Source organism: Lampris incognitus, chromosome 2 (assembly GCF_029633865.1).
Source record: "Lampris incognitus isolate fLamInc1 chromosome 2, fLamInc1.hap2, whole genome shotgun sequence".
Classification (NCBI taxonomy): domain Eukaryota; kingdom Metazoa; phylum Chordata; class Actinopteri; order Lampriformes; family Lampridae; genus Lampris; species Lampris incognitus.
The window spans coordinates 23,750,185-23,777,220 of NC_079212.1; the positions used below are offsets into that span (position 1 = coordinate 23,750,185).

At 45.8% G+C, this 27,036-nt stretch overlaps 1 protein-coding gene across 1 annotated transcript; it reads right to left on the bottom strand.

Moving 5' to 3' along the window:
• Positions 1–137: 137 nt before the first annotated feature.
• On the bottom strand, positions 138–19,630 carry nckap5l (NCK-associated protein 5-like). Its single transcript, XM_056272785.1, has 13 exons — positions 19,501–19,630; positions 18,172–18,257; positions 13,057–13,197; positions 11,502–11,570; positions 11,228–11,266; positions 10,998–11,117; positions 10,624–10,716; positions 7,392–10,336; positions 7,031–7,160; positions 6,545–6,617; positions 6,166–6,444; positions 2,741–2,886; positions 138–2,267 (listed from the first exon to the last, which is right to left on the bottom strand). The coding sequence occupies exons 3-13, from the start codon at positions 13,195–13,197 to the stop codon at positions 2,007–2,009; spliced, it is 4,296 nt and encodes a 1,431-aa protein (XP_056128760.1). The 5' UTR covers positions 18,172–18,257; positions 19,501–19,630; the 3' UTR covers positions 138–2,006.
• Positions 19,631–27,036: the final 7,406 nt, after the last annotated feature.

Genomic DNA, 27,036 nt, shown 5'->3' on the forward strand with positions numbered 1-27,036 from the left:
TGTTGGTGCTTTCACTTTGTCTTTATTTCTTGAATTAACTCCTCTGTGGTCTTATATTAATTAAATTTATTTGATCTTTAATTTACAATAAGGGTTGAATGTAAGTCTTGGCTGCGAATGGGGGGGGAATAGACTAATGCTGCAGTGACTATGCTTGGCCTATAGAGGGGAGCATTGCCCTATGAAGGCTCCCAGAAGCTGAGCAGCATTTACAGGTTTTCATATTTAGTGCCATAAATAACATTACAGTTTATACCTTAGCAAGTCATGTGAGCTTCTGAGACTGACCTTTGTTTTATTTGAAATTTTGTAATTTGATTTATTGATCCACTTTAGTTATCCTCAAATATCTTATTGTCACAAGGTGTCATGTAATGTTCATCATACCCTTTGAGAGATTTTCCTTGTAATTATTTATTCCAACAATATTGTGTTGTTGACCAACATTTTGAGGGGCAAGAATGGTCAATCGACAGAAACCATGAGCACCAACCTGACTCATCTGATGATCTTTGCAAATTCATTCATGCAGACTTAAAGTCACTTGGTGGTCAGGATATTGGAATTGGATGTTGGCTAGCGTATGGGGAAGAGCAATCACCATCTGTCCATATTTTCACCATGGAAAGGCAAAATAGGCCAATAACTGAGATTGCTCTTATGTCAATTTGTGTTTTAAATTGGTCTAAAATGCCTGTGATCTAGAATTTAGTTTTCCAAATGTGATGTTAACATTGCAACTTTTTGAAAGTGTATACTGTGAAGGAATTATTTTATCGATGTACAATTGAAAATCAATGATTTGATACATTTGCTCAAATAAATTTGTTGAACGTCAACTGAACTTTTTCCCCCGTTATCTACACACCTGTAATGGAGTAACTACACTTGAATTTTCCCATTCAGCTCTAACTAAACCCATATGGTGAATTTAAGACACAAGCTAAATCAAAACATTTTAATTAGAAAGTTGAAAAAACGGCAGTTGGTACATATGATCTCTAGTCGCTAAGAAACAGACAGCAACAGATGTTGACATACAAAGATATGAACATAATCTAAGCAAGGAAGCTGCAGTTTTCACAGAAAGATTACAAAAAGATGACAATTGCAAATGATGTACATTTCACTTAAAATAAATAAATAGAAATACATATTCATTGAATAGTGTAGCCATTTCTCTTTTCTATGATATTATTGCTGGTATATATTACCTTTAAACGCATTATGATTTAAAACACAGACGTATTCTGACAACCGCTCTTGGTCGCAAGAGAGAAATGATCTCAGCATGGTCATTAAACTTGTTTATACATTAAAATTGTGATGAATGAGTGTAGCAGTAAGAATCGGAGATGAACATTCTTTTTTTTTTAACAAGCTCAATAAGGAAATACAATTTTTCAGTACATTATTTTGAAAACTGATGTCAAGAACAGAATGGATGTATTGGTACAGTATGTCGGTTATTTGAATGGTCGATGCTTCTCACTATAAGGAATCCACTTTACAGGATCAGAAAAAAAGATGAGAATGAGGCAAAACTCAGTGAAAACTATTTTCATTTTGGGAGTGACAATTTGTGATCATCTTCAGCTTGCCCATGCTTTTTGTAGTCTTGTATATATGACTTTTAAGTGTCCACGGTCAATTTCACCGTAGGGGGAAAAAAAGTGAAAGTGAACAACCTATGTTATTTGGGTGGCTTTTGGTTTCATATTCATTTGAAATCCTGAGGAGAAGTCCGTCTATCAATCTTTCCAGTTGCGACAGTTTTAAGAGCCAATGATGAAAACGGCGTCATCTTGAGAAAAAGGTTCTGGTGGACATCAACGGAGCACAGTTCTTTTCCACGTTCCTCAAAGGCTGGCAGGGGTCAGCAGCATCACAGTACAGCCAGCAATTGCTAGACTTCAGTTTGTCATAGCGTCTCGAGACTAGAGGGGTATTCGCCTCTCTTCTCAGCCCCCCCCCCCCCCCCCAAAAAAAAGCCGTGCGGGGCCCTCTCATCCTTGGCTACCGCAGGATGAGAGGCTGTCGTAGAGGGAATCGCTGAGTGACTCCGGGGTCTCGAGGACCTGAGGGCGGCTCGGGGAGAGCGCCTCCTCCGGCCGCTCCCTGAGTAGCTCCAGCCCCGCCTCCCGGCTCATCTCGGGGACGCTGGGAGTACGAGTCTTTCCTCTGCGGCTCAGTCCTGACTGGGCAGGGACGGGCAGGCTGCCTGGGTCGACCATACGGCTGGAAGAAGGACCGCCAGGCTTCACGCTCTGGATGGAGGAAGAGTGGTAAGACATTTCCTCCAGGTCACACATGTCACTTTACGGAACACGTTTAAGAAATTAAAAAAAAATATGACAGCAACTTTCTCAACTGTGAATCTTTAATATTCAGGTGATCAATAATTCATTTCTAAAGGGAGAATGTGGCCCTGTGTTACATTATGTAAGGTTTGAATGCAGGTTTAAAAATGTAGAGCTACTTTTAAATGCTTTTCTACTGACGGCAAACCACTTGCAGTACGATGCTGCTGGCATAGATAATACTTTTTCTCATGTTCTTTTCCATCTAGTTTAAAGCCAAACTTCAACCACAGCATCAAAAGTAAAGGTGAATAGCTAACGATAGATACTTGCATTAAAACCCCACCCAAACATGGGAATCTTGGCTCCATTTAGCTCTGTTTAAAACTGATGAACTGAAGATTTAGTTGAAAATCAAATATCATTCGTATTCAACCCACCCCTCTGAATGGTGACCCATATGGTACTGTCTCCTCCTCTTCCTCCTCCACTGCCAGGTAGACCTCAGTGGGTCCTGCTGGGGTCTTCAGGTTGGGGAACGTCCAAGTCTTGGATCGGGGTGAGAACATGTTGCCTCCATGGGCCTCTATCAGCAGATATTACAGATGAATGGATTAGAGACATGCTTAATATATAGTTTATATGCATATTTTTGTTCCTACAAATCACAAACTGCTCTGAACATGTCTAACGCAAACGAACAGCTGCCATAAGTTGCATTTTTTCAAATCTAAAACAAAAAAAATGTTAAAACATACATTTTACATGTATGTTTCTGTCCAAAGTACTGCAAGAATGTACTCTGAAAATAAACTAGACGATGAACATCTTATTTCTATTAGGGTCATTTAAAGGCCCAGGGGTCCATTTTCCTTCAAATGTTCCCTCATGTAGCGTTGATGGAAACAAAAATAAAGCCAAGCCAAATGTTGCCATGCTCATAATATTTGGAGCTATGGGGCTATCTTTAATGTGTGATATAATCAAGCAGGAGATACATTCTTATCTTCTTTTTTCATTAAAATTAGATATCATGATACGGTTATCCACATTTCCCTGTTGGCTTGCATAAGATTTAACATTGGACTGAACCCCCTCTGATTCAAGCACAAATAGCTCAAGGGACTGGTAAAACGTACCCCCCCCTTTTTTTCTCCCCAATTGTACTTGGCCAATTACCCCACTCTTTCAAGCCGTTCCGCTCGCTGCTCTACCCCCTCTGCCGATCCGGGGAGGGCTGCAGACTACCACATACCTCCCTCCGAAACATGTGGAGTCACCAGCCGCTTCTTTTCACCTGACAGTGAGGAGTTTCGCAAGGGGGACATTGCGCATGGGAGGATCGCGCTATTCCCCCCAGTTCCCTCTCCCCCCCGAACAGGCCCCCCGATCAACCAGAGGAGGCGCTAGTGCAGCGACCAGGACACATAGCGCATGGGAGGATCACGCTATTCCCCCCAGTTCCCCCTCCCCGCCAAACAGGCCCCCCGATCAACCAGAGGAGGCGCTAGTACGGAGACCAGGGCACATACCCACATCTGTCTTCCCACCCACAGACACAGCCAATTGTGTCTGTAGGGATGCCCCACCAAGCCGGCGGTAACACTGGGATTCGAACCGGCGATCCCCATGTTGGGAGGCAACGGACTCATAATAATAATAATAATAATAATAATAAATCAAACCTATATAGCGCTTTTCTAACACTCAAAGTCGCTTTACAATAAACGGGGTGAAACAAGACAACAGATAAATATAACACAGACATACAGGGGTGGATGGGAAGGGGGGGCTACGAGAGGGAGAAGCGGAAGCTACACACAACGCCAGCAGTACTCTCCGACTTAAACAAGTACAAAAAGGCAAGAAAAACAAAAAACAACAGTAATAACTGCCACGCCACCCGGATGCCCAGTATAACAGGTTTAACTTAACAATGGGCGTCATTTATCCATCTGTTAGTGAGGAAAGAAAAGAAAGGGGGGGCTAATATTTGTCTTTACAAAACAGATTCAATTCGGACATACATTGGTATACTGATAAAAACAAAACCCTCATAATGCATCAGAAGGGGTGTCCGAAAGACAAAAAAAGAGCGTTTTGCAGAGTTTGACTTTATGCTGAACTATGAACAATTGCAAAACATTTTATTTATCAGTAGTATTACTGCACCAGAAAAAAAAATCTGAAAAGAAATAATGATGACGGTTAATCTGGCGTGCAGTGTTAGTGAGATAAAAAGAAAATGGTTTGGAGCTGACTGAGATGAGAAGATAGCTGCATCCAGACAAAGCAGTTCAACTCTATATTAACAGAGTGATACCTTTTCCTATTCAGATTAACAGAGGTATCAGCTGATGGAGACTTAATACGTGCAAGTGCAATCTACGGTATCAATGGTGCTGCAGTTGGCTGACAAGGTTAAAACAGCTCTGCTTCACTGTAGTTTGTTCCTTTAATAATAATAATAATACTGGGGACTGGGGTTCGCGCCCCGGTCTCGTCAGATCCGACTATGGCCGGACTCGACGAAGCAGCGATCATTGGCAACGCTGTCTTCGGGAGGGGGGCGGAGTCGGCTTGTGTTCGTCACGTGAATGCGTCTCTGTGTGTGTCGGAAAAACAGTGGTTCGGCTTGGAGTCGCCTTGTCACGAAAGTGGCGAGGCGGTCTCCTTTGAGACTGCCGGCCGGAGAGATGCAGTTGGCGAACGCATACAGTGCGAGGGTGGGTGTTTGAATTAAAACAGGGGTCGATTGGCCACTAAATTGGGAGAAAAAAGGGAAAAATCAGAAATAAATGTATATAAAAAAAAAATAATAATAATAATACATTTTATTTGTGGGTGCCTTTCAGAGCACTCACTTTTCAGAGTACCTCACAGAACACTGTTAAAAAAAACAAGCAGCACTGTATCAGACAGCATAAAATCAAAACAAAGCAGGGTAGACAATAAAAACTTAATACAACAGATAAGTATAAAATCATCATCTGCACAAAATTCAATGAAGCGTGGACCAGACTGAATATGCCAGTTTGAAAAGGTACGTTTTGAGATGGGATTTGAAGGTTGAAAGAGAGTCAATGTTGCAAATGTCTTGTGCGAGAGAGTTCCATAGGCGGGGGGCAGAATGACAAGGCTGTAGACCCCATGGTAGTTAAGTGGGCTGATGGTGTAGTGAGTTGGAGAGCAGAAGAGGATCTGAGAGTGAGGGAGGGGGGTGGATATGAAGGAGCTAGGTTATTAAAGGGGCCTTAAAGGTGAGAAGCAGTATCTTGAAGGCTATACGGTATTTAACAGGGAGCGAATGGAGCTGCTGAATAACAGGAGTGATATGATCTATAGAAGGAGTTGTGGTAATGATACGGGCAGCTGAATTCTGGACCAATTGAAGACATTTATGAAGACACTTGAAGGGAAGACCAAAGAGGATAGAATTGCAGTAGTCAATATGGGATGTAACCAGGGTGTGAATGAGTATGGCGGTGCTGTTAGGTGTAAGTGTAAGGGAAAATTATTTTGAAAAAGCTTGCAGACGGCATTTATGTGGCTAATAGACGGCTGCAATGTACCAGAATGATCACTTCTTTCTCTTTGGAACGTGACATTTTCCAAGAATCCAAGTACTGATATGTACTGGAACGACAAAGCATTGTTTTGCATTGTTTATGAACTTAACAAATCTGACATCTGAAATTTTTCACTAACACCACACTTCTCGTGTAAACATCCAAATGAACAATTCGCAAAGAAAAGCTATTTCACCCTGCTTGATAAATGAAGCCCAGTGTTTGTAAAAACCTGAAAACATCAAACAAGTATTGTGCACAGTAGGTGTGACACTACAGAATGGCGTTCTTGGTACCTTCACGGATGACACCAGGAGTGCTCCTCCCCTCCAACATGGCACCATACTGAATGGTGGGAATCAGCTGTTTGTGCGGCGCACAACACTCATCCTGAGTAATCATCTCCCTGTCCAGGGTTCGGGCCCGTCGCCCGGCCTTCCCTGGCGAACCAGAAGCATGGTGCTCTGCCCCGGCCCTCACCTTGGAAAGGCTTCTTCCTGCTGCACCACTGCTGCAGTCAGGCAGGGGGAAAGTACCAATACCACTGTCCAGGGTGTAGGTGGAGGCACCTGAACCTACAGATCGAGGCAGGGAGGGGAGAGCAGAGTGAAATCTCAAGCGTTCAGATACATAATAATTCCACTGGCTTATAATGCTAATGGAGTCACCTCTTACCAGCAAAGTGTTGGGAGTGACCCGAATCTGCCAGGTTCTCATCTGATGTCACATTGCCGATTCCGTCTGAACCCTGCGTGGCAAAACAAAACACCGGATTGAACAAATACATAACTGAACAATAATGTATCTCAATTAAGCTTTTATAACTTTTGCGCTAGAAAACAGTTGTTGACGCGAAGAGATGATGATTTGGCTTTTCTTAAAGTGTGTCAACTGTGAAAAACTAATTTTCTTCTAAACCGTCAGCAAGTTATTCACTTGAAATAGTAACTAAGAAAATCAACTTGATACATTTAAAGGAATTTGTTGAAAGGAATCAACTTAATAATCCTTTTCACTTCATCATTTCTAGTTTGTGGTTAATAATTCTATTTCTCCTTTATTGTGGATGTAAAATCATCTCTCTATACAGTTCATATAAAATCATATGAACTGTATAGAGAGAGGAACAAGGAACAAATGAAAGGCTGCACAAAGGAATACCTTCTCCATATCGTCACGACTGGTGGTGTGGCTGATGACATCACTCTGCTGACTAAACACTGGCCTGGAGGTCTTACAGTCAAACGAGAGCCGTCGCTGAGGAATGCTGATCATGTCCTTCCCATCCACTCTGAGATTATACGTACCAACACATGCACGCACACACATACATATGTACACATACAATAAAAAAAAAAACACAAACATACAGAAATTCAAGCCCAACCTTCACCTCAAACACCAATATTGGTGGCAGTCCTTCAATGCTCATATGCCCTCTTACTTAACCAACAAAATGTAAAGCTGTATTAGATTGTCCATTAAAAGTAGTCTCTAAATCCTTTTGTCCTCCATTCCTCACCTGTTTAGCAGCTGCTGCATGAAGTTGTCCGAACGCGCTCCCCTATACATGACAGCCAGCTGTCCCTGAGCCTGGTCCATCACCACCTCACAGGAGTGACCCCGCCCTGACCTCTCCACATAGGCCCTCTCCTCTTCCAGGGCTCTCCTCAGCCCCTCCGCCTTCTCCATCAGGGTAGAGATGTTAAGACCCTCCACCCCTTCCTTACACCTGGTGGCCATCTTCACCGAATCCTTCCCCACCGAGGGGATGTTAATCTTCCACTCCTTCTTCTCGTCCTTGGTTTTGGTTGTGTCTGTTTTCCGACTGAGTGCTGGGAGCTTGCTCTTCTTCAGACCAAACCAGCTGGCGATTCCATTGGAGGCTTTCTGTTTGACCTCGGCTCCTTGCCCTCCTCTGTCCTGCTCCTGGAGCTTTAGCACATTCTCCTCGATGCCCTTCATCACTTTCTGTTCAATGGCCGACTGTGGGCTGGGGACCGGGTGTGAGGGTTTCTCCTCCTGGATGTCTGACGTCGGAGGTCTTGGGGGAGGAGGGGGTAGGCTATCTCCATATGTCAGGTTCTTTTTCCCTTTCCCACTGATCTTTGACCTCTCCTCAGATTTGGAGGAATAGCGTGGCGTCTCTGTGGGTTTTCCCCCTCTGTGAGTAGAGGGGCCTTGGCAAGGTTTGGAGGGTGATTTGGGGGGCACTTTGTTGGGACTGTTGCTACTGTGAGGGCCAAGGCCAGCTTTAGCATTGTATGCCAGATTCAGGGAACCAGGACACTTCAGATTGTTTCGTAACAACTGGGGACCATCTGTGTTGGGGGATGGCAGGCCGAGCTTACTCTTGGGGCTTTCTGCTTTGGTCACACACAGTTCTGTTTTGACCACGGTTGGGCCAGAGGGCAGAGATTTCACTCCTGGTTCATACAACTGAGAGGACCCCTGGTACCTCAATCCACTACTGCTGCCTTTAGGTTTACCATCTAAGGAGTCTGTATATTTTGAATGTCTCTGTTCCTCTTTATTGTGCTCAATGGGTCTCTCCGCTGTCTTACTTCTTTCATCGGTGTAGGTGATATTGCTCTCACTGCACTGCATGTTTGTATTTGATGTGTCAACGGCCTTAAGGCTAACTTGTAAATCTTCAGAGCTCCTAAGTTTTCCAAGCGCGGCCAGCCTGTCTTTGAAGGCATGGTGACTTGAATCAGCTGGCGACCTCCCTGAGCTGGTCCCAGGCCTTTTGGGGATGGATGAAGGATCATTTCTCTTGGCTGGAGGCGGAGGAGGTTGCTGGGTGACCTCAGAGCTCTGTATGGTGCTCTCCCTGGAATCAGTCTCCTGTTTGTCTCTAGTTCTTGAATAATTTGCTCTGCCCTGAGCTTTACCTAGGGCAGAAGTGTTGGGCAGACTGTGGTGGTTAACCCATACTGGGCTCTCCGAATCATCTTCCTCATCTGATGTGGATTCTGAAGTGGAGGAGGATGATTGCTTGCGCTGTGGAGAGGGGTTGAGGACACTCTCGGGTAGTGACTTGACTAGCTTCCTCTCCCCACCACTTGACTTGGTGTGAATGGGTAGCGTGGTTCTTTTCTCTAGACCCTGGGGTGGTGCCTCTTCTCTACAGTTGGTAGATAGATCAGACACATTCTCATAATGTGGGACCTTCTGGGATACTTTGGGTGAAGTGGAGGAAGTGGAGGAGGTGGCAAGGCCCAGCTTTGGACCAACACTGGCTTTAGGTGCAGAGAGGCTGCTGTAGCTTATTTCCTTGGCTGGAGGGGAACCGGTGTCCTCTGGCTGGGGCGGGGAGGTTGGGGCGGAGTGTGTGGCTGGGTAAGACTCAGATCTGGACGGTGGTGGTGGTGGCTGCCTACACCTCTCTGTGGTGGTGGCTCTGCGTGTGGGGACAGGAGAATGGTACACTTCATAGTTGTTGGTGCGGCAAGGGATCCTGGAGTTGCGGGTGAGCTGGGGACTAAGACGGACGGGACTGGTTGAAGCCTGAGACTTCTCACCTATGGAGGGAATCTTGAGGAACTTAAGTAACTTGGACGGGGAGTTGATGGCGGCAGCTTTGACATCACTGAGGCAGGAGGAGCTAGGGCTGAGAGAGGCATTGGCTCTCACACAAGATGCCTCTCGGTCTGTGTTGTCTTTCTCAGGGATAACTGAGGGGTCATCGGGCATGGAGCCTTCAGTAGAGGGATGCGTCAGTCCATTATGAACCGTCTCTCCCATTTCTAAGTCACAATGGGCATTGTGAGAGCTCTCCTTCACAGACACAGGCAGATGGGAGGCAGGATAAAAGCCAGTGAGTTCACCAGAGGTGCTCTCCACTGTATCTTGCTCTGCCCTCATCACATCTGGACTCTGATTGGCTATTTCTATGACTGACATGTGGGGTGTGACACCTGCTGTGTGCTGGTGGTTGTCATTCTTAATGCTTTGTTTTGATGGGGGAGCAGACTCCACCGTTGTGCTCTTAATGTGACATTCGCTCATAGCAGCTGCAGGGACAACATGGCTCTGGGTGGCAGAGTTGGCTTTTGGGGGGCTACAGACGTGGCTGCATGGCTTAGGGGGACTGTCCGGGCTCTTCTTGCAATGTAAACAGCAGGTGTTCCCTCCCTCACACTTTACTGCTCCTTCACCGTTGACATGTTGGTGTGTGTCCGAGTCAGTGCAGGAACAATGGCAGTGCGTGTGGTGGGATTTGCACTGTACAGGAAGTGGGTCTGCAGAAGCCAGAACAGCCTCTGTGGACATGAGCACCTGGCTATAGTCGCAGAAGGAGAGGCTAGCCGTGGAGGGGTGGAACTTGAGAGGGTCTGTCTCTTCCATCTTGCGCAGGACCTCCAGGATGTGTGCTTTCTTCTTGAAGAAAGGAGACAGAGCCTCCATGGAGGCGGCAGGGCCGCGGGGACCGGGGGAGGCATGTTGTGTGCGGTAGCCATTTCCCTTTGGACAGAAAGAGATCTCAATCAACATACCATTCACCACTGACACTTTAGTTGACAAGAGACCTTTGCATGCATGCTCAGAGGAAATGCGTGCAAGGGAGATTAGCCATTTAGCTCTCTAAAGTACAATAACAAAACAAGGAGCAAAATGTCAACACGTCACCAACAACATTACACACAGGAGGGGGCCCTGGTCTCTTATTCAAAGCCTATGACATAATTCTCTCATTTAGCTCTTCACTTTATGTTGGAAAATTTTTGCTGTACATGCTTTGTAATCTTCACCTTGGCTTGTGCTTCAGTCTGTGCAGGCTCCACCTGCTTGGCAGAGTCATTGTGCAGCTGTGCATTGTAGTCTGGGAGGGGTCCCGGCTGGACCTGTAACAGGAGATTCATGAGGCAATTATGATGACATTGTCCACACTGCAGCTTACTGTATGCACACAGAACTAAGAGCTACAATGTCCTTCTGTCTGTTGGAACAATACAGAACACAGGTGACCCTGCTGAGAGCCAACTGTCTGAGAAGTTGAAGCTGAAGTGAAGCAGAAATTATTAGCTGGTTTATTTAGAGTTGTAAATCACACATCAGATTTAACAAAAACAACACAATTATTTAACAGATGTGAATTATCATAGAGGAGGTTATGCTTATTTACCTGGTAGTGAGTGGTGGGGTGATTGGGCAATTTCTGCTGGAAAAGCTCACACAACGCCCGGTTCTGTCTCTCTAGGTCAAACACCAACATTTTCAGTTTGATGCATTCCTCTCTGAGATCCTGGACCACAACACATAAAGCATGAATAAAATTAAGCATACCTCAACCCCCATTCCTCTCTGCTCACCTTTCAAAAATAAATACAACACTGTATTTCTATGTTATGTTACCTTTTGGTTTAGCAGAGCCTGGACCACGTGGTTGGCCACCTAGAAACAACATTGTGAAGTGAAAGGATTAATTACATTTTGTATCTTTTTTTACCACTGGAGATGATGTGGTCATCCAGGGCACATACTATATTGAGCACAAACTATAATTAGATTAATTTACAGCTCAATTTAGGGAGTAATACGTCCATTTTTCAAATGAAAGCTCAGAACATACATCCACATTTTCTTTCAAAACATAATCCTAAAACAACACTGGGTAGTAAGAACTCACCTCATCTAGGCATCTCTCATAAGCCTCCCTTTGACTCTCATTCGCCAACATCAGGGCAGAATTCTCGGCCTGTAAAAGAAACGATAAAATATCCAAATTTACATCCAAAACAAATGGTCACATAAAGTTGAATTAGTTCATCTGGACACAACGTTTATTGAGAGAAACATTTCATCACTCATCTAACTGACCCCTTCAGTCTCAACTGACTGCAGGTATCCCCACCCTTATAAACAATACAGTGGCATAACGACCTAAGCCAACGGTTGGTTTCATATGCAAATTGCCATGACCATTAACTAGAGTTTCAATGGCCTTGTGTAATATTTACAGAGGATTGGGGAATGGTTGCAATCACAGCATTGTAAGATGGTGACAGATGTACTCTTAGCCCCCCCTCGGTTCAGGGATGGTTGTTCCCTCTTCATAGATGACCTCTTTGACTCTTTGTGCACATCCTCATCCTTGAAAGAATAGCCACTGGCCTGTAGATGGGTGTAGACTGTCCTGGCCTGACGCGTTAACTCTTCTGTATTGTGCTATCCTCAATTTCTGGTGCAACGTAGCCAGAAATTGGCCCACCCCAAGGATCGGGTCCCTTGGCACAAACAGAGCAATATAGTGTACACTGTTAAGTGCCAGGAGGATTGCCGTGACTTGTACATCATCTTTATGTTTACTGGCCATGTAGGTTTGCACTACATGGAATTTGACTCTGGTTTCATGGCTTTCTCAGTGTACTTGACATACAAACAACACTACAACACAACAATGGAAACCAATCAGACGCTGGCCAAGAGGATGGCACAACACAGAAGAGCTAACACGTCAGGCCAGGACTCCGCAGTCTACACCCATCTACAGGCCAGTGGCCACTCTTTCAAGGATGAGGATGTGCACATCCTTGATAGGGAGGAACGCTGGTTTGAATGGGGAGTCAAAGAAGCCATCTATGTGAAGAGGGAACAACCATCTCTTAACCGGAGGGTGGGGGCTAAGAGTACATCTGTTGCCATCTTACAATGCTGTGATTGCAACTATTCCCCAATCCTCTGTGAACAGCACACATGGCCATTGTAACTCCAGTTAATGCTCACTGCTATTTGCATATGAAACCGATCGTTGTTTTCGATTGTTGTGCCACTGTCTTTTTTATAAGGGTGGGGATACCTGCAGTCAGCTGAGACTGAAGAGGTCACTTAGATGAGTGATGAAATGTTTCTCTCAATAAATATTGTGTCCAGATGAACTGATTCAGCTTTCTGTGATTTCCTTACCTGGATTATTGAGCATGCATAAAGACAAAACAAATGGTAGCTGACTAAATGTAAAAACAGCACATTCTGTTGACTTCCTTAAAAACAGAAGGGAGAGAGACAGGAGCTGGAACAAAGGCCTGGGAGCCTTGATGTCAGGATTATGGTATTACCCACTTAGCCACCGAGATGCACCTTAATTAGCTAATTTTTAAATATGTATCATTGCTCATTAGCATGTAAATTCAAAATTCAGTGCAGATTTAATGTGCACTGCGGAGTGTCTCTGGTTTACCCACCTCCAACTCTCTGAGTCTGTCCATGAGCTCACTACTGTTGTCCTCTAGATAGGACTCCACGTCGCCCTCCTCCCCCTCCTCGTCAGAACCAAAGTCCTCATCGCACATTCTCTGTTCTGTCTCATCAGACATTGTTCTCATCTGTAAGACAGAAGTCAACACTGAGACCTTCACCCTCATGCTGTTTACAACCAACACTGTTCTTATCTGCAAGTGGAGTGAGACAATAAATTCGTAAAGTGACGATTTTGACCAAGTAATGACCAAGTGAGGATTTTGACTGTGGCAGTTCTCTTCATCCACCCTGTAACCAACTTTAGTAGAGATTCAAATGTTCACCCCGACTCTTCCGAGCCATCCCGGTCGCTGCTCCACCCCTTTTGCCAATTCAGGGAGGGCTGCAGACTACCACATGCTTCCTCCAATACAGTGGAGTCTCCAGCCGCTTCTTTTCACCTGACAGTGAGGAGTTTCACCAGGGGGACGTAGCCCATGGGAGAATCGCGCTATTCCCCCCAATTCCCACTCCCCCCCGAACAGGTGCCCCGGCTGACCAGAGGAGGCGCTAGTGCAGCAACCAGGACAAATACCCACATCTGGCTTCCCACCCGCAGACACAGCCAGCTGTGTCCATAGCATGCCTGACCAAGTCGCAGGTAACATGGGGATTCGAACTGGCGATCCCCGTGTTGGGAGGCAACAAAATAGTGACTGGTGACTTTTGTAACCTGTAACCAAGTATGGCTGATGGACAAAAGTGAGTTTCCTGGACCGAGTAAAAGAGAGAACTTAACATTGTAGGCACCATCACGCTCTAGTCAAATCAGATGTTGTTCTCATGTTCAACAGAGAGAAATTAACACTGTACATGTCATTAGACCAGAACTTTGAAATAGTATTTTAGCATTCATTTTTAACCGCACAGAACACCAGAAAGGTGGAGTATGCCTGATAATGTACCTGATATTATATCAATTGTCCTATTGTAGCAAGCCCCACCAATTTTGACTACTAGACTGGTTGGGTCAAACACATGAAGAATTATTTGAAAATGGCACTGGACCCAAGCTTGGTTTATATTAGATTTTGCAAAGATCTGAGCGTCTTTCCTCACAGCCACAATACAAAGACACAGGATTATATTTGATTTAGACCTGAGGTACTTGTGAGAGGCGCTCAAGACAGAATCTAGCATGACAACCATGTAACCAGCAAAGACTGTGAATAGTTACTCACACCGCAGAGCCAATTGTTGATTCCTATTCTATGATTCATCTCCATATGGAATATCCCTCAGTGAACACAACACGATAATCAATCCTTCTTGTATTGCTACAGATCCAAGACTCATAGGGAGAGATAAGACAATATAACCATCTTCCTCTTAAAGTCCGCTTCAACACAACCCAGCACCACACAGTGAACTGGCTGCCTTAGTCTGTGAGCATGGTACGCAGTAGGGCATATGGCATGGCTCCAGGTGTGTGTGTGTGTGAGAGAGAGAGAGAGAGAGAGAGAGAGAGAGAGAGAGAGAGAGAGAGAGAGAGAGAGAGAGAGAGAGAGAGAGAGAGAGAGAGAGAGAGAGAGAGAGAGAGAGAGAGAGAGAGAGAGAGAGAGAGAGAGAGAGAGAGAGAGAGAGAGAGAGAGAGAGAGAGAGAGAGAGAGAGAGAGAGAGAGAGAGAGAGAGAGAGAGAGAGAGAGAGAGAGCAGAGATGGGAAGGGCTGGAAGGAGAAGCAGGTGTGGCAAAGTGGGCTTAGATTCTGGAATTGCATCTTAAGGAGTCATTAAAAGGGATAAGACGGGCCTAATTCTCTGACCAGAAGCCCGTCCAGTCAGCAACTGGCACATGTTCAAGCAGTGCTGAACTGGACATTGACAGGTGACATACACAGAAAACATATGCACAGGTGTGTACGAACACACACACACACAAAGACACAGATAAACATACACACACACCTATGAGCAGCTGCATGCACACACTCACACATACGCTTGCATGCTTATTTAAGCACACCCACAATTACACACACACAGAATGAAACTCAGAAGAATGACCGGTGCACTGCATAACCCCCGAATCATCTCCCTGAGAAATCGGCAGACAAACTAGGGTATAGATCACATAGGCACTTGCGTAACCTGAGCTATTTGGGAAGCGTTTACAGGAAGAATATTGAACAATATTGCGATGCCCCACAAACAACCTTAGTAGGAGCGCCCAAGAGTGGGCCACTTATTGAGCAGTAATTGACTGAACTCATCCAAATATGCACGTATAATGGAGGACTGATCAATGCAGTCCATCTGAGAACGGATACAGATATTAGCTGTCCGTTTGCGCTTGGACTCGGGTGCGTTATTGAGTGGTTATAAATACCAGCTATTCTCTTCACTAATGCACATTAAAGCTCCAGGCAGGAGGAGGGTAGAGCACACGCTCACATCTCTGTGTGTTTATGAACATTCACGTGGAAATTACAGCATGTGCCAAAGACAACAAAAGTGATTCTAAATATAACATGAAAATGCGGCGCTGCAGCTACTGCTCTGGCTTCTTTTCATGAGCTCACCTAACATCACTAGCTTTTCGCATGAAATGCAACTAAAAGAGTCCACAAAAAAAAAAAAAGCATCACTGGAAGGACTTGTGTCCCGTGTTTATCTGGAACCCAACAGGCCTGCACGTCTAAAATGACTAATGGATTTAAGCCTTATCAAAGCATAATCAAAGAGACGATCAGAAGATCAGAGAACACCAACTGATCCAACCCCAATTAATGTCTGACCTCACATCCTCTTGGCTAGAAAGAGAAAGCGAGAGAGTGTGTGTGTGTGTATGTGTGTGTATGTGTGTGTGTGAAAAGCGAGAGTAAAAGTGAAGAGGAGGTATTGAGAGAGGAGAAAGTGTGGCTGGCTGCTTTGTGATGTGCAGCATTGTCGCGGCCGCGGTTTCAGAGCCCATGACCAGCCTGAAACTTCTCCACACAGAGCCCCATTGACGGGAGGAGGAGGAGGAGAGGATCAGTGTGTCCCAATGGGACCGCCGTGCCAGGGAGCTCCTTCCACCGAGCCTGGCTGGCAGACACTCAGCCGCTGGTGCTGTCACTGCCCGCCAGAGAGAAGCCACGGGGGGAATGTAAAGTGAGTTAATGTTGCTGCTGGCCCACAGACTGCATTGCTGTGTGGCCTAGCTGCCTGGCGGATATTTCATCACCTCGCTCAGGTTAACGCGATATTTTGAGGACGTTCGTGTTTGTCACTGAAAGCAATTTAGGACGTCCCCTGGAAAATGAAGGAGAGGCTATTTCAATCGGTAGATACTGATAGGCTCAGAGTGCTGCAATGCACAACTCTCACGCCTGTGCTCTCTTAGGTACCACACAGGCTACGCAGCGATTTCACATTTCCTCGGCCGGACGAAGGGGGACGCCTTCTGAGGCGTAGGAAAGGGTTTAGCGATTTTTATTCTCGTTCATTTGTTTGTAACACAAGAAAACAGCCAGACACAGTCATAGAACATGGTGATGAACGCAATGCTACCGGATCACATTTACAAATCAAACGGGAACGCCCGAAATTACATAACTTTTTCTTGCTTTTTTTTAAAAAATTAGACATTACAAAAGGACTACTGCTCCCTTGGTCAAACTTGGCGTAGGTGTTTTGAGATACAAATCCACGGAGGGAAGAGGAGACTTCCACCCTTAGATCCATATTATTACAATTTGCACAGGAAATGCTTTCAGTCAAGAAATCGTTTCATTAAAGCATTAGCCACGATAAAATCTGAACGGATCCGAGCACAAACAGCACCTCTATTAAAATGAACCGACGGGCTAGAGAAAACAAGCAAGGCCAATGGTAATTGACTAAAAAGAGGGAAAAAAGGGGAAGAGGGTAGAAAAGCAATTGGCTACAGTCTACGAGAAGAGCGCCTTCCTACCGGACAGCACAGCACACGGCTTTGTTTTGCGCTTGAAAAGCACCCTTGCCCAAAACACAACCACTAAATCACACACTGGAAGTGTATATAAAGTGCAGCGAGGCACAGCATTCACAACTTAAAGCTCCATTCACAGAACAAAATGGGCCGTATCATGTGTTTGCCTCTGAGCGAGTCAGCATGTTGTGTTTTTGTTCTTCCTGGAATGGCTGTAAAATAGATACCTGCATGTTTTTTCAAAAGGTGCGCTCGAGGGACATTTGGATGCATTCACTGGAAAACATAAATATGTGCAACTCTATACCAAAAAGAAACTAATGCGTCTTAAAAAAAAAAAGAGGATCTACCCAGCAGCAAGAGCTAGAGAGGTCGGTTTTCATGGGAGTGTAGCGATGAGACAGAAAGCACTTTCTATAGGCAGCAAACAGAGTCGGTCTTCCAGCGAACCTGATGACAAATAATTTCTTGCACAAAGGTAATGAAACAGGGTAGGGGGGGGGCCACGGCACGGTGGAGGTCACTTTCATATCAGATCTGTCTATTCGGTGAATTTTATTTTTACCAGAGGCGTACTAAGAAAAAATGTTTGTGTGTTTTATCAAGTACCAGCTCATAAAATGGTGACAGGGTAAACTGAACAATGGTCTTATTTCCAGCGCTGCATAAAGAACCAAGGTTTTTTTTCAGATCACTGAATAAAAATATCCTCAACCCGTGTTCTCACACACACACACACACACACACACACACACACACACACACACACACACACACACACACACACACACACACACACACACACACAACCATGTCACCCTATACTTGTAGGGACCCTCATTGACTACATTCCTTCCCTGGCCCTTAACCCTAACCTTAACCATCATAACTACACGCCTAACATTAACCTTAACCCTAACTTTACCCTTAACCTAATCCTAATCCTAACCTTAATCCTAAACCCAAATCCTAACCCTAAAATAGACCATTTTCCTCATGGGGACCCATAAAATGTCCCCATAAGGTAGGTGGTTTCAGGTTTTTCTATTCTAATATGTCCCCATTAGAAGAGAAAAACCTGGTATATACACACACACATGTACACTTACACACACACACACACACACACACACACACACACACACACACACACACACACACACACGCTCACCTGTGATGTCAGCTCCCTTTAAGATCCGTAAAGAGGAGTCAGTCTCCTGTCGGGCACCTCTGTCTGCCAACGTCAACGCCAAGGAGCTTAGGGAGGGAAAACAAAAGGACACATATTGTCAGCCCTCTCTAGCCTTTTTTTGTCCCCTCTCTTCCTGCCGCTGCTCTCCTCTGTCGGGATTTCTGGCAAGTGGCTCTCCCGACATCTCTGCCAATCCTATTTGTGTCCCTCTCCGAATCCCACGGACGGAACCGCAAGACTCGACTCGCCTTCTAAAGAGACCTTGGAAAGTTGACATTCGATGACAGCGGCTCTGAAGTGGGCTTTCGCAGGGGGCTTTAGACCCAATGTCAACCCCCGTCCTGTGCCGTGACAGGCTAAGGCCGCTAAGGCCTTCCTCTCTTCCCTCGGTCTGAGCAGGAAAAACCCAGAGGAGCGGAGAGAGGAGGAGGAGGAGGAGAAGATTGGAGAGGAGGTATCTCCATTGCCCGCGGGATATACCAGTGCGCAGTCGACGCCAGCCACGCCAAGACCACAAGCCCCCCCACTCTATCTCTCTCAGTCTCTTTCTCCCTCCCATCCTCCATCTCCCTCCCCTCTCATATTTCCTTTCATCTCTGAGTCATTGTGAAGTGTAATGAAAGAAAGATGGATGAATAATTCAGCAGACACAGCATTTAAGAACTTGCCTTTTATGTCCTTCTGATAACACGGGGACATGTCGGCTGTAGACGCTGTGTGCTACAATCTTTTTTTTTAAATTTAAAAACATTTTTTTTATCCAAGATTCCAGTCTAATCTGGGGCCCTCCATTGATTTAGTCCCCTTCCCCTGGTAATTATGTTCAGTTTTTATAAGGTTAACAGCCATGTTCAAGACGGGACCCACTTTCTGACTGCAAACGCCTTGGGTCGGTCAAGTGTGCCGGTGTTGCATCTCGGCAGGCCAGATCCATTTAGGCACCCAGCGCCAGCATTAACCCTTCACTTCCAAAGCGGTCTATAGGGAAACCCAGGCCTGATCCCTTTAGATCTTGTCAAACTGAAATGGGATTAGAGGTGTTGAGCATCTGCCCTCTCAATCTGCGTTTTAATGGACCCACAGCACCTCCTCGCCTGAACAACGGTCTGACCCTGTTCTCATGGGTACACCTGATCCTGGGAGAAAAGCCTGTGATCTGTGATCCCCGTTACGAGGTGTGCGACGCAGCTGAGATCACAGAGGCATAAACACACACACACACACACACACACACACACACACACACACACACACACACACACACACACAAGAGGCCTCGACAATGGCGCCTCACATCCCGGGATTTACTTTCTCCAAGTGGATTTGCCTTTCGGTGGCTAAAGGGGACTGGGGTGCCGATGCAGTGCCGTGTCTGAGTCTCAGAGTTCAAAGTCGCCCGGGTTCGGCTGGATGTTGCCAGGAGGATGAGCTGACGATATTCATGGAATGAGGGCAAGGCTGAAAGAAAAAATATATAAAAGGCGACCCAGCCAAAGCAGAGAGGAGAAATGCACAAAAGCTTCTTAAATCATGTCAGCCACACACTTGGGGATTTGGCATAGGCAAGTCTGTCTCAGGATATGTCAAACACCACCCTTTCCATCTGCCAATCTAGGAAGGCACAGATTGAAGTTCTCGCTGTGTAGGCAATGTGTGTAGGCGGGAGATGTAAACAATGTGACAAAAAGCTAAATCCTCAGACGGAGGAATTAACCAGGATGTGAAAAAGGAGGAATCCTCCCCAAAAATGTAGGCCAAAATAGGCTTTTACACACACCAAACCCATTGTCTACATCGACGCAATATTACAGTGAACGACATTAAACAGAGAAGACAGCCTATTCTGCAGACAGAATCAGGTTAGCAGACTCCCTTGATGCCGTTTCCCCTCTGATGTTTGGCAATATGAACTGAATCAAATCGTGCACAAGCGATATTTGGGGTGAGGATGGGAGGCAAAGGAGACGGGGTGGGGGAAGGGCTTTAAGAGGGGAGCTCCCTTCCCAAAAGGCCTGAAAGGTTGGATTTGAGCCATGGATGTCTAAGAGTAATCAAACCGAACGGTGGCCCTCGGTAGGAGCCGTCTACATTTCTGCCAGGCGACCTCCACACACGACCCCCGAAGGACATGCTTTATGGGTCTGCCATCTCTGATATGGAGAAACTGTCTTTTTTTTCTTCTTCTATACCTTCAACAACAAACAAGGTTTGGGCTCTGCGCTGCGCACCCCCCCCCCCCCACCATGACGTCCGATTGGCGGATTCGTGACACTTTGTTATCTATAACCAAAACACTCCCTGCATGATCCCTGCATGCTGGTTTGGGGAAGATAAAATGAAATCGCAGGATAATAACGCAGTTTGCTGTGGTCTCCCAATATGTAGGCTGAGCACACAGATGCCAGGGTCCTGACTCCCACAAATACGCACAGCAAAGCAGACCTGCCCCGAAGCATCAACGCGTGTCCATTCATGTCCATCTGCTCATCAACTCCGTAAAAACTCACAAAACACGCAGTCCCCCTTGTGTCACATCACTCGCTTGAAATGCAAATCACTGTTTGAACCACGTCGGCTACGTGCTGACATATAAACGCCGCAGAGCGTGCAGGGAGAGAGGAAAAGGCATAGAAATACACTGTCAGCTGAAACAACTGTAATTTGTTTTTCTTTTGGCAAAAACACAAATTCTGTGCCACCTCACCTTGTTGTCACCGCCTTCTCTGTCATCCAGTCAGACCGTCTGAGATATCCTCACAACAGAATTAAACGTATAACGCCAAAAAAAAAAAAAGAAAAGAAAAGAAAAGAAAAAAAGAAGGGCCACAACCTCTCATTTCATTTCCGGCTGAGGTGGGGATTTTTTTCTCCCCCTTCAAGACTGCCGTCCCCCTCTATAGCGAGGAAGCCGGTTTCCTCTCTATGCTACTGCGAGAAAAGGCCTGTCCTTGGGCATGTGCATTGTGTGTATGCCTGTGCTGTCTGCAGAGGCTGCCATGTCTCCCATTGTTCCAGGGTGAGTGAGGCAGGCTTCCTACCCCAATAGACCCTGCCTACTACAACAGCTGTGGACCAGCCCCCACCTCTCCTCTGCTCGCCTCCTTCCTCTCCCCTCCTCCTAACAACTCCTGCCTCTCTGCCTATGCCGCTGCTAAACATTAACCCTACAGCTGCTGGCTTGGGCCCTAAAGCAGAGAAGAGGGGGTTATACTTCAAAAGAGACCCTACCATGTAGCAGACAAAGGAAGGTACAGAGAGAGGATATCCGACAACCACACCGGACTGATGGAGTTCTGTGCAGAGCCATTCAGTGGCCTAGAAAACACACACACACACTCACACACACACACACACACACACACACACACACACACACACACACACACACACACACACACACACACACACACACACACACACACACACACACACACACACACACACACACACAGGCTCTCTGCTAAGAGGATTTTCTTTCTCAATCACATTGGTGATGAGTGATGGATAGAGTCCTACTGGTTATGGCAATGCATAAGAGAAGAATGGAAATGAATGGTTAAAAGAAAAAGATCTAACCAAACGGAAAAAAAAGAAATCTGTGCAGTGGTGTATGTAGAAAATGATAGGCTAATAAAAGACTATCAGGGCCTAAACTTGTGCAGGGGCCGACTGTTCATAGCCGAGTTTACTCAAGCGGCATGTGTCTTATCAGCTGGGTGCTGCTGGTCAGTGACGTAAAGCATTCGTGAAGCCATCACATCGCAGCATCTGTGGTATCTCCTCGGATTTTCACCCTGCGTGAATCATCTGGCCTCCAGTTTACTGAAGGCACCCTATTCCCCATGCCTCCAGACATACCAGACATACTAACCCAGTCTGATGACAGAACGACTGGATGCCAAGACAACACCAGCGGAGGGAAAAAAACACTGACCTCATGACCAGGATGTGAGAGGCTAATTCAATAGTGCAAAAAATTGCAAGGTAAACATGTCAACGCTGGCACTTCAACAAGTATTTTATCACGGAAATTTAACCAATCGAGTACTATTTCAGCTGGTGTTTGAAAGTTGGGTTATTCCTTTCTTTATGTGACCTTAATTGACTAGACAAGAGACCTGACCTGAATTGACTTCGACTAGCAGGCCAGACTTCCTATAGTCAAAATTAAATGCCCCAGGGTCTCCTTTGGTCAAGATTTGACCACAACAGTCTAGCCAGTTGAGTAGTAAGGACATGCCCCAGATTCTCAATTTGTACCCTAAGCACATATTTTAAGCTAAACAAAGCCGGTCTATTGTTTCGCTACAAGTGACAGGCTACCGAACAAATAACACATGAAGTGTGGACAATCCCATGAAACTAAGAGAGAAAACAGATTAAGGCCGCTGAGCGAGACTGCAGCATGGGTAAAAGGCTGGCCGGACATCATGTAACATTAATATCAAAAGACATCAGAATGTATATCAAAAACCACCAGGATCAGAGGAGCTTCTGTTCCACTGAGGATTTCCTCCTATCATTACAAACACATATGGCGGTTCCCCAATCAGCCCCTGACCAAGCCACTAATCTGAGTCCACCTAGTGGTCGGGAGGCAGAACCAGCAGACAAACCGCAGTATCGACAGATCTGCTGCTCCGTCCTTGTAATCCGAATCAGATTATCGTTCATGGCCGCATACAAGAAATGCACAGGAATTCGTCTAATCTATAATTCACAGTGTGACAGTGACACATGCGGGGCAGGGGCGCGACCAGATAAAAGGGGACGTTGCCAAACATGCGATGCCAGACTACTATACATATCATACAAAGTTAATGAAGGATGGTGGTGTCGGGGTGGTGACATACCTTCGCTATGTCAGACACTGATGCACAAAGACATGTCTATAGGATGAATGGGATGTGTCGACCCTCTAAGAGGGTCAAAGGCTGAGCCGGCTGACATGACCTGAATGAGAGGCAGTCACATGGTCCCCTGGAGCCAACATGGGGGGAATGAGAATATCTCTCAACATAAAAGGCCTATTGTGACCCCCTCCAAGATCCACTTTCTCCAAGTGAGGATCTCCACTTAACTGTTCAATGCTCAAGGGTTGCACCATCATTGATGAGAACGGAGAACGTTGAAGAGCTGTAAAGCATGCTTGACTCTAAAAGTCACAGAGCAGACCTTTTTTAAAAACAAACTTGCAGGAACTGTGAATAGTGTGAATGCATTACGAGGACATTGGACTGACTTGACATGCATTGTTTTAAAGCTGATGTCATCACACTACAGTGCGTTTTCTAGTCTTCAAACAAGAAGCCCCGTGCATGGACTCGAGATGCCCAGATTACATAAAACGACAACAAGGAATAATATCACAACCAACCAAAACATGCCAGGATGAGGAGATGTAACTGTCTGTTGGCAGATGGTGCATCTTGGCTATTCTTTTTTATTTCCGGGCAAAGGGCGGCCAGTGTGAAGGGAGCTGTCTGGGGAGTTCAAAATTAGAGTCATAAATCAGACTCGCGGGATACAAACCGCCATTGAGAGGCAGACAGTTTAATGGGCAGTAATGTGTGTGGCTCCATGTGAGGTGGAGGGCTAATCCACCACCAAGAAATGTGACACTCTCTCCTCTGCTGGGAGATGGGTAGGGTCTACAGCTGGGGCTATAAAACACACACACACACACACACACACACACACACACAGACACACACACCCCCACACCCACCCCGATGGTGTCGGTGAAGGCTTCTTGTTGTTAATTTGCATGAAGCCTTGGCTTAGCCGCACCTCATTATGAAGTCAGGAGTCGTAGCAAGTGAACCATCATCAGTGAGTCGGCTCTGGTCAAGGCTGCTGATCTTAGCTCTGTGTAATATGTTCATACAGCCTAGAGAAAGTATCTTCAGGTGTAAAGACTTTAACAGGACATATGTATATTTTTTTCATTTTCTCACAGTCTGCTTTTGTAGCCACAGTGACTGTAATAAATTCCTCAAAGGTGAAAAGATTCAAAGTATGCTTTCCAGTTCATTTCTGTAATCATAAAAGCCCAGTAATGAGAACCATTTGTCATGGCCTCCATAAAGACGGGTTTCACACTGCTGTAAATACTGCAGAGAGAGGTGGCGTCCCCTTGCCAACCAGACTACAAGATGTGTAGCCAGACAGCCAGAGGAACAACCGCGTGTTGTCCAGTTCCACATAGGATTTCCATGAGTGTCAGCACACGTCTTCACTACCTGATTCTCGGTGACTCACATTGACATCCCTCTGCTGCGCCCTGACCTGACATGCCTGGAAAAAATGTGATGATGTTTCTTCAGCACTAATGCACTGGTGAAGCCATACAATTTAATCTGAGTCACAAGTGACCAGTAAGGCAAGTCTGCAGAGCTGCTACACCAACATGACCACCATTTTAATAGTACGCTTAGACTAGGCACGTTAAGAGGAGTGACAGCAGACCAAAGAAACTTGAGAAGGCGCACGGGTGAGCGGTTTGGCGGGGGACGACCTCTCCACATCTGGCCACCAGGCACAGTGGTTTAGATTAACCCAGAAGCCCCACAGTACCATCTCAGCTGAGCCAGGCATGCTTTCCTTGCTCATCATCCACATCCTTTTCCCAAGGTCTGGCCAAGAGGAAGACCTATTTATGGTACAGAATCAACGATATGGGGAGCCCGCTGAAGTTGTAAAGAGGGTTATATATGGAGATCCACAATATACAGGATATCCAGTATACACACAAAAGACTCCACTCATTGCCCATCTGCTCTTTATCACAACAACTGCAAACGGTCGGCGACATAATCTATTGGAAGGGGCGCTTTAGTGCTTTTTGAGGCGTATAGATTGAATTGATGGAGGGGGATGCAAACAGGAAGCTCATGAGAACTTCAAAACATTCAAGCATTGGCAGATCTAGGGCTCACTAAGCACCTTGGGGGAGTGAGGTTTAGGGGCAGAACAGGCGGTGGGGGTGGGCATGCAGCTTCTCAAGAACTTATTTTCAGATGAATGAAAATAAACTTCAGGAGGTGCACAAAGGAACACTGTTTAACACAGAGGATGCAGGGCCACCGAAATATAGACAAAACCTCGCAGTGTGGGCCCAGGCATATAAGTGGTCTTAATCTTTGTTATCATAGATCAGAGCCTGAATGAAAATTTCACGACAGGATCTAATGGATCGGTCTCCTGTCTAACTGAACAAAATTGTGGCCATTTACTCCCCTCTTGGCCAAACAGGACACGGTAGAGACCTGGCTTGCCTGAATTGATTAAAGTTACATTCCAAGCCATATTTTTCCTGGCTGGGCTGATGAATTGAATGTTTGTTACAGCTGCAGCTTAAGATGTGTTTTGCCAGCTTCAATGTCTGTGGGATCACAGATTCCTCTGTAGGGTGGATTTTGAAGGAGTCCTAGCTCTGCGCTCACACAGTATTAGAATTCCTGAAGTGTATTGAATCATACATATTTCAGAGGCCATATTCTTCACAGCAGGCTCCAAGACAGTTTATCTAGGGAGAAAGAAAAAAAAACAGAGGGGCAAGGGTTTAAGTTGTTCTTCGTGACTACTCTGGTTAAAATTCCAGTTGACGCGCATACAAATAACCTCTCTCAACCAACCAGCCTCTCTCAGCAGCTTGCACGTTCAAAAAGAAGAAAACAAAAGGCCGTGGGGGAAAACAATCCAGGCCAAGATAATTCCTTTCATCTAAATACCTGCACTGGGAGCATGTGTGTGTGTGTGTGTGTGTGTGTGTGTGTGTGTGTGTGTGTGTGTGTGTGTGTGTGTGTGTGTGTGTGTGTGTGTGTGTGTGTAAGCAATAGTGATTGAGATGACTTTTTTGGGGAGATTTCACTCAGTCTTGCCTCCTGCTGGGATCTCTATCATATCGCATCAGCCCCGTGGGGTAATTGATGAATATTTCCACATGCTAATGTGAGCTCCAGAATTGCCTTTACCATGGTAACCAGATTACCTGCATGTGTCAGACAGCGGGGTGATAAAGGGTTGAACAGATAACTGATAACGCGAGGTCCCAGCCCCAGCATGGCTATCTTCAAAGTGTGACCATTTATGCAGAGGGGAGGCTAATCTGCGCGGCGGAGATAGGCCAAGCCTGCAGGAGGCACTGACCTGTCTCTGCACTTTTACATGACATCACTGACTGACTCAATTATTGACCAGTTGCTTTTCCCTCCTTGTAAAAAAGTGTTTAACTATAGCCGCTAGCCCAAATAAAGCATTCCTTTCCCAAAAAGGAACGACCTTGAAAGGCTATAAGCAGTCATGCTAAAGGTGGATGTGCTCCTTCTAGCCTACTTCATTCTCAGGGTCTATGAGGGGCGCTGTCTCAACAAATGCTGTAAAACTATGTTGTTGTGGCGGCTTAGCGCCCTGTTCAACAGCAGCGTTGAAAACCGAAACTGATTTGGTCAAGAGAACCAACAGCCAGACTGTAAACACTCACTCCGTGCCACGTTTCCCCTCTATAATAAAGTCTCAAGACCGTATGTGGCGTCTATATGAGCCTGCTGCAACAAGATGTAGGACACAAAGGCGTGCAGAACATCTGCGAACAATTAGAGGCGAACAGGGTGAGCGAACACTTATACTGCCCATTACACTTGAATAAGTCACTGGGCTCTGCTTTTCATGATGTAATGCGGCGCAGCTTGGATATGCAATCGCAAAGTTGTTCTGAGACGAAGCGTTCACGAATGTTCAATCCAGCTCAAAGCACACATGCACACAGCACTCTCTCTCTCTCTCTCTCTCTCTCTCTCTCTCTCTCACACACACACACACACACACACACACACACACATA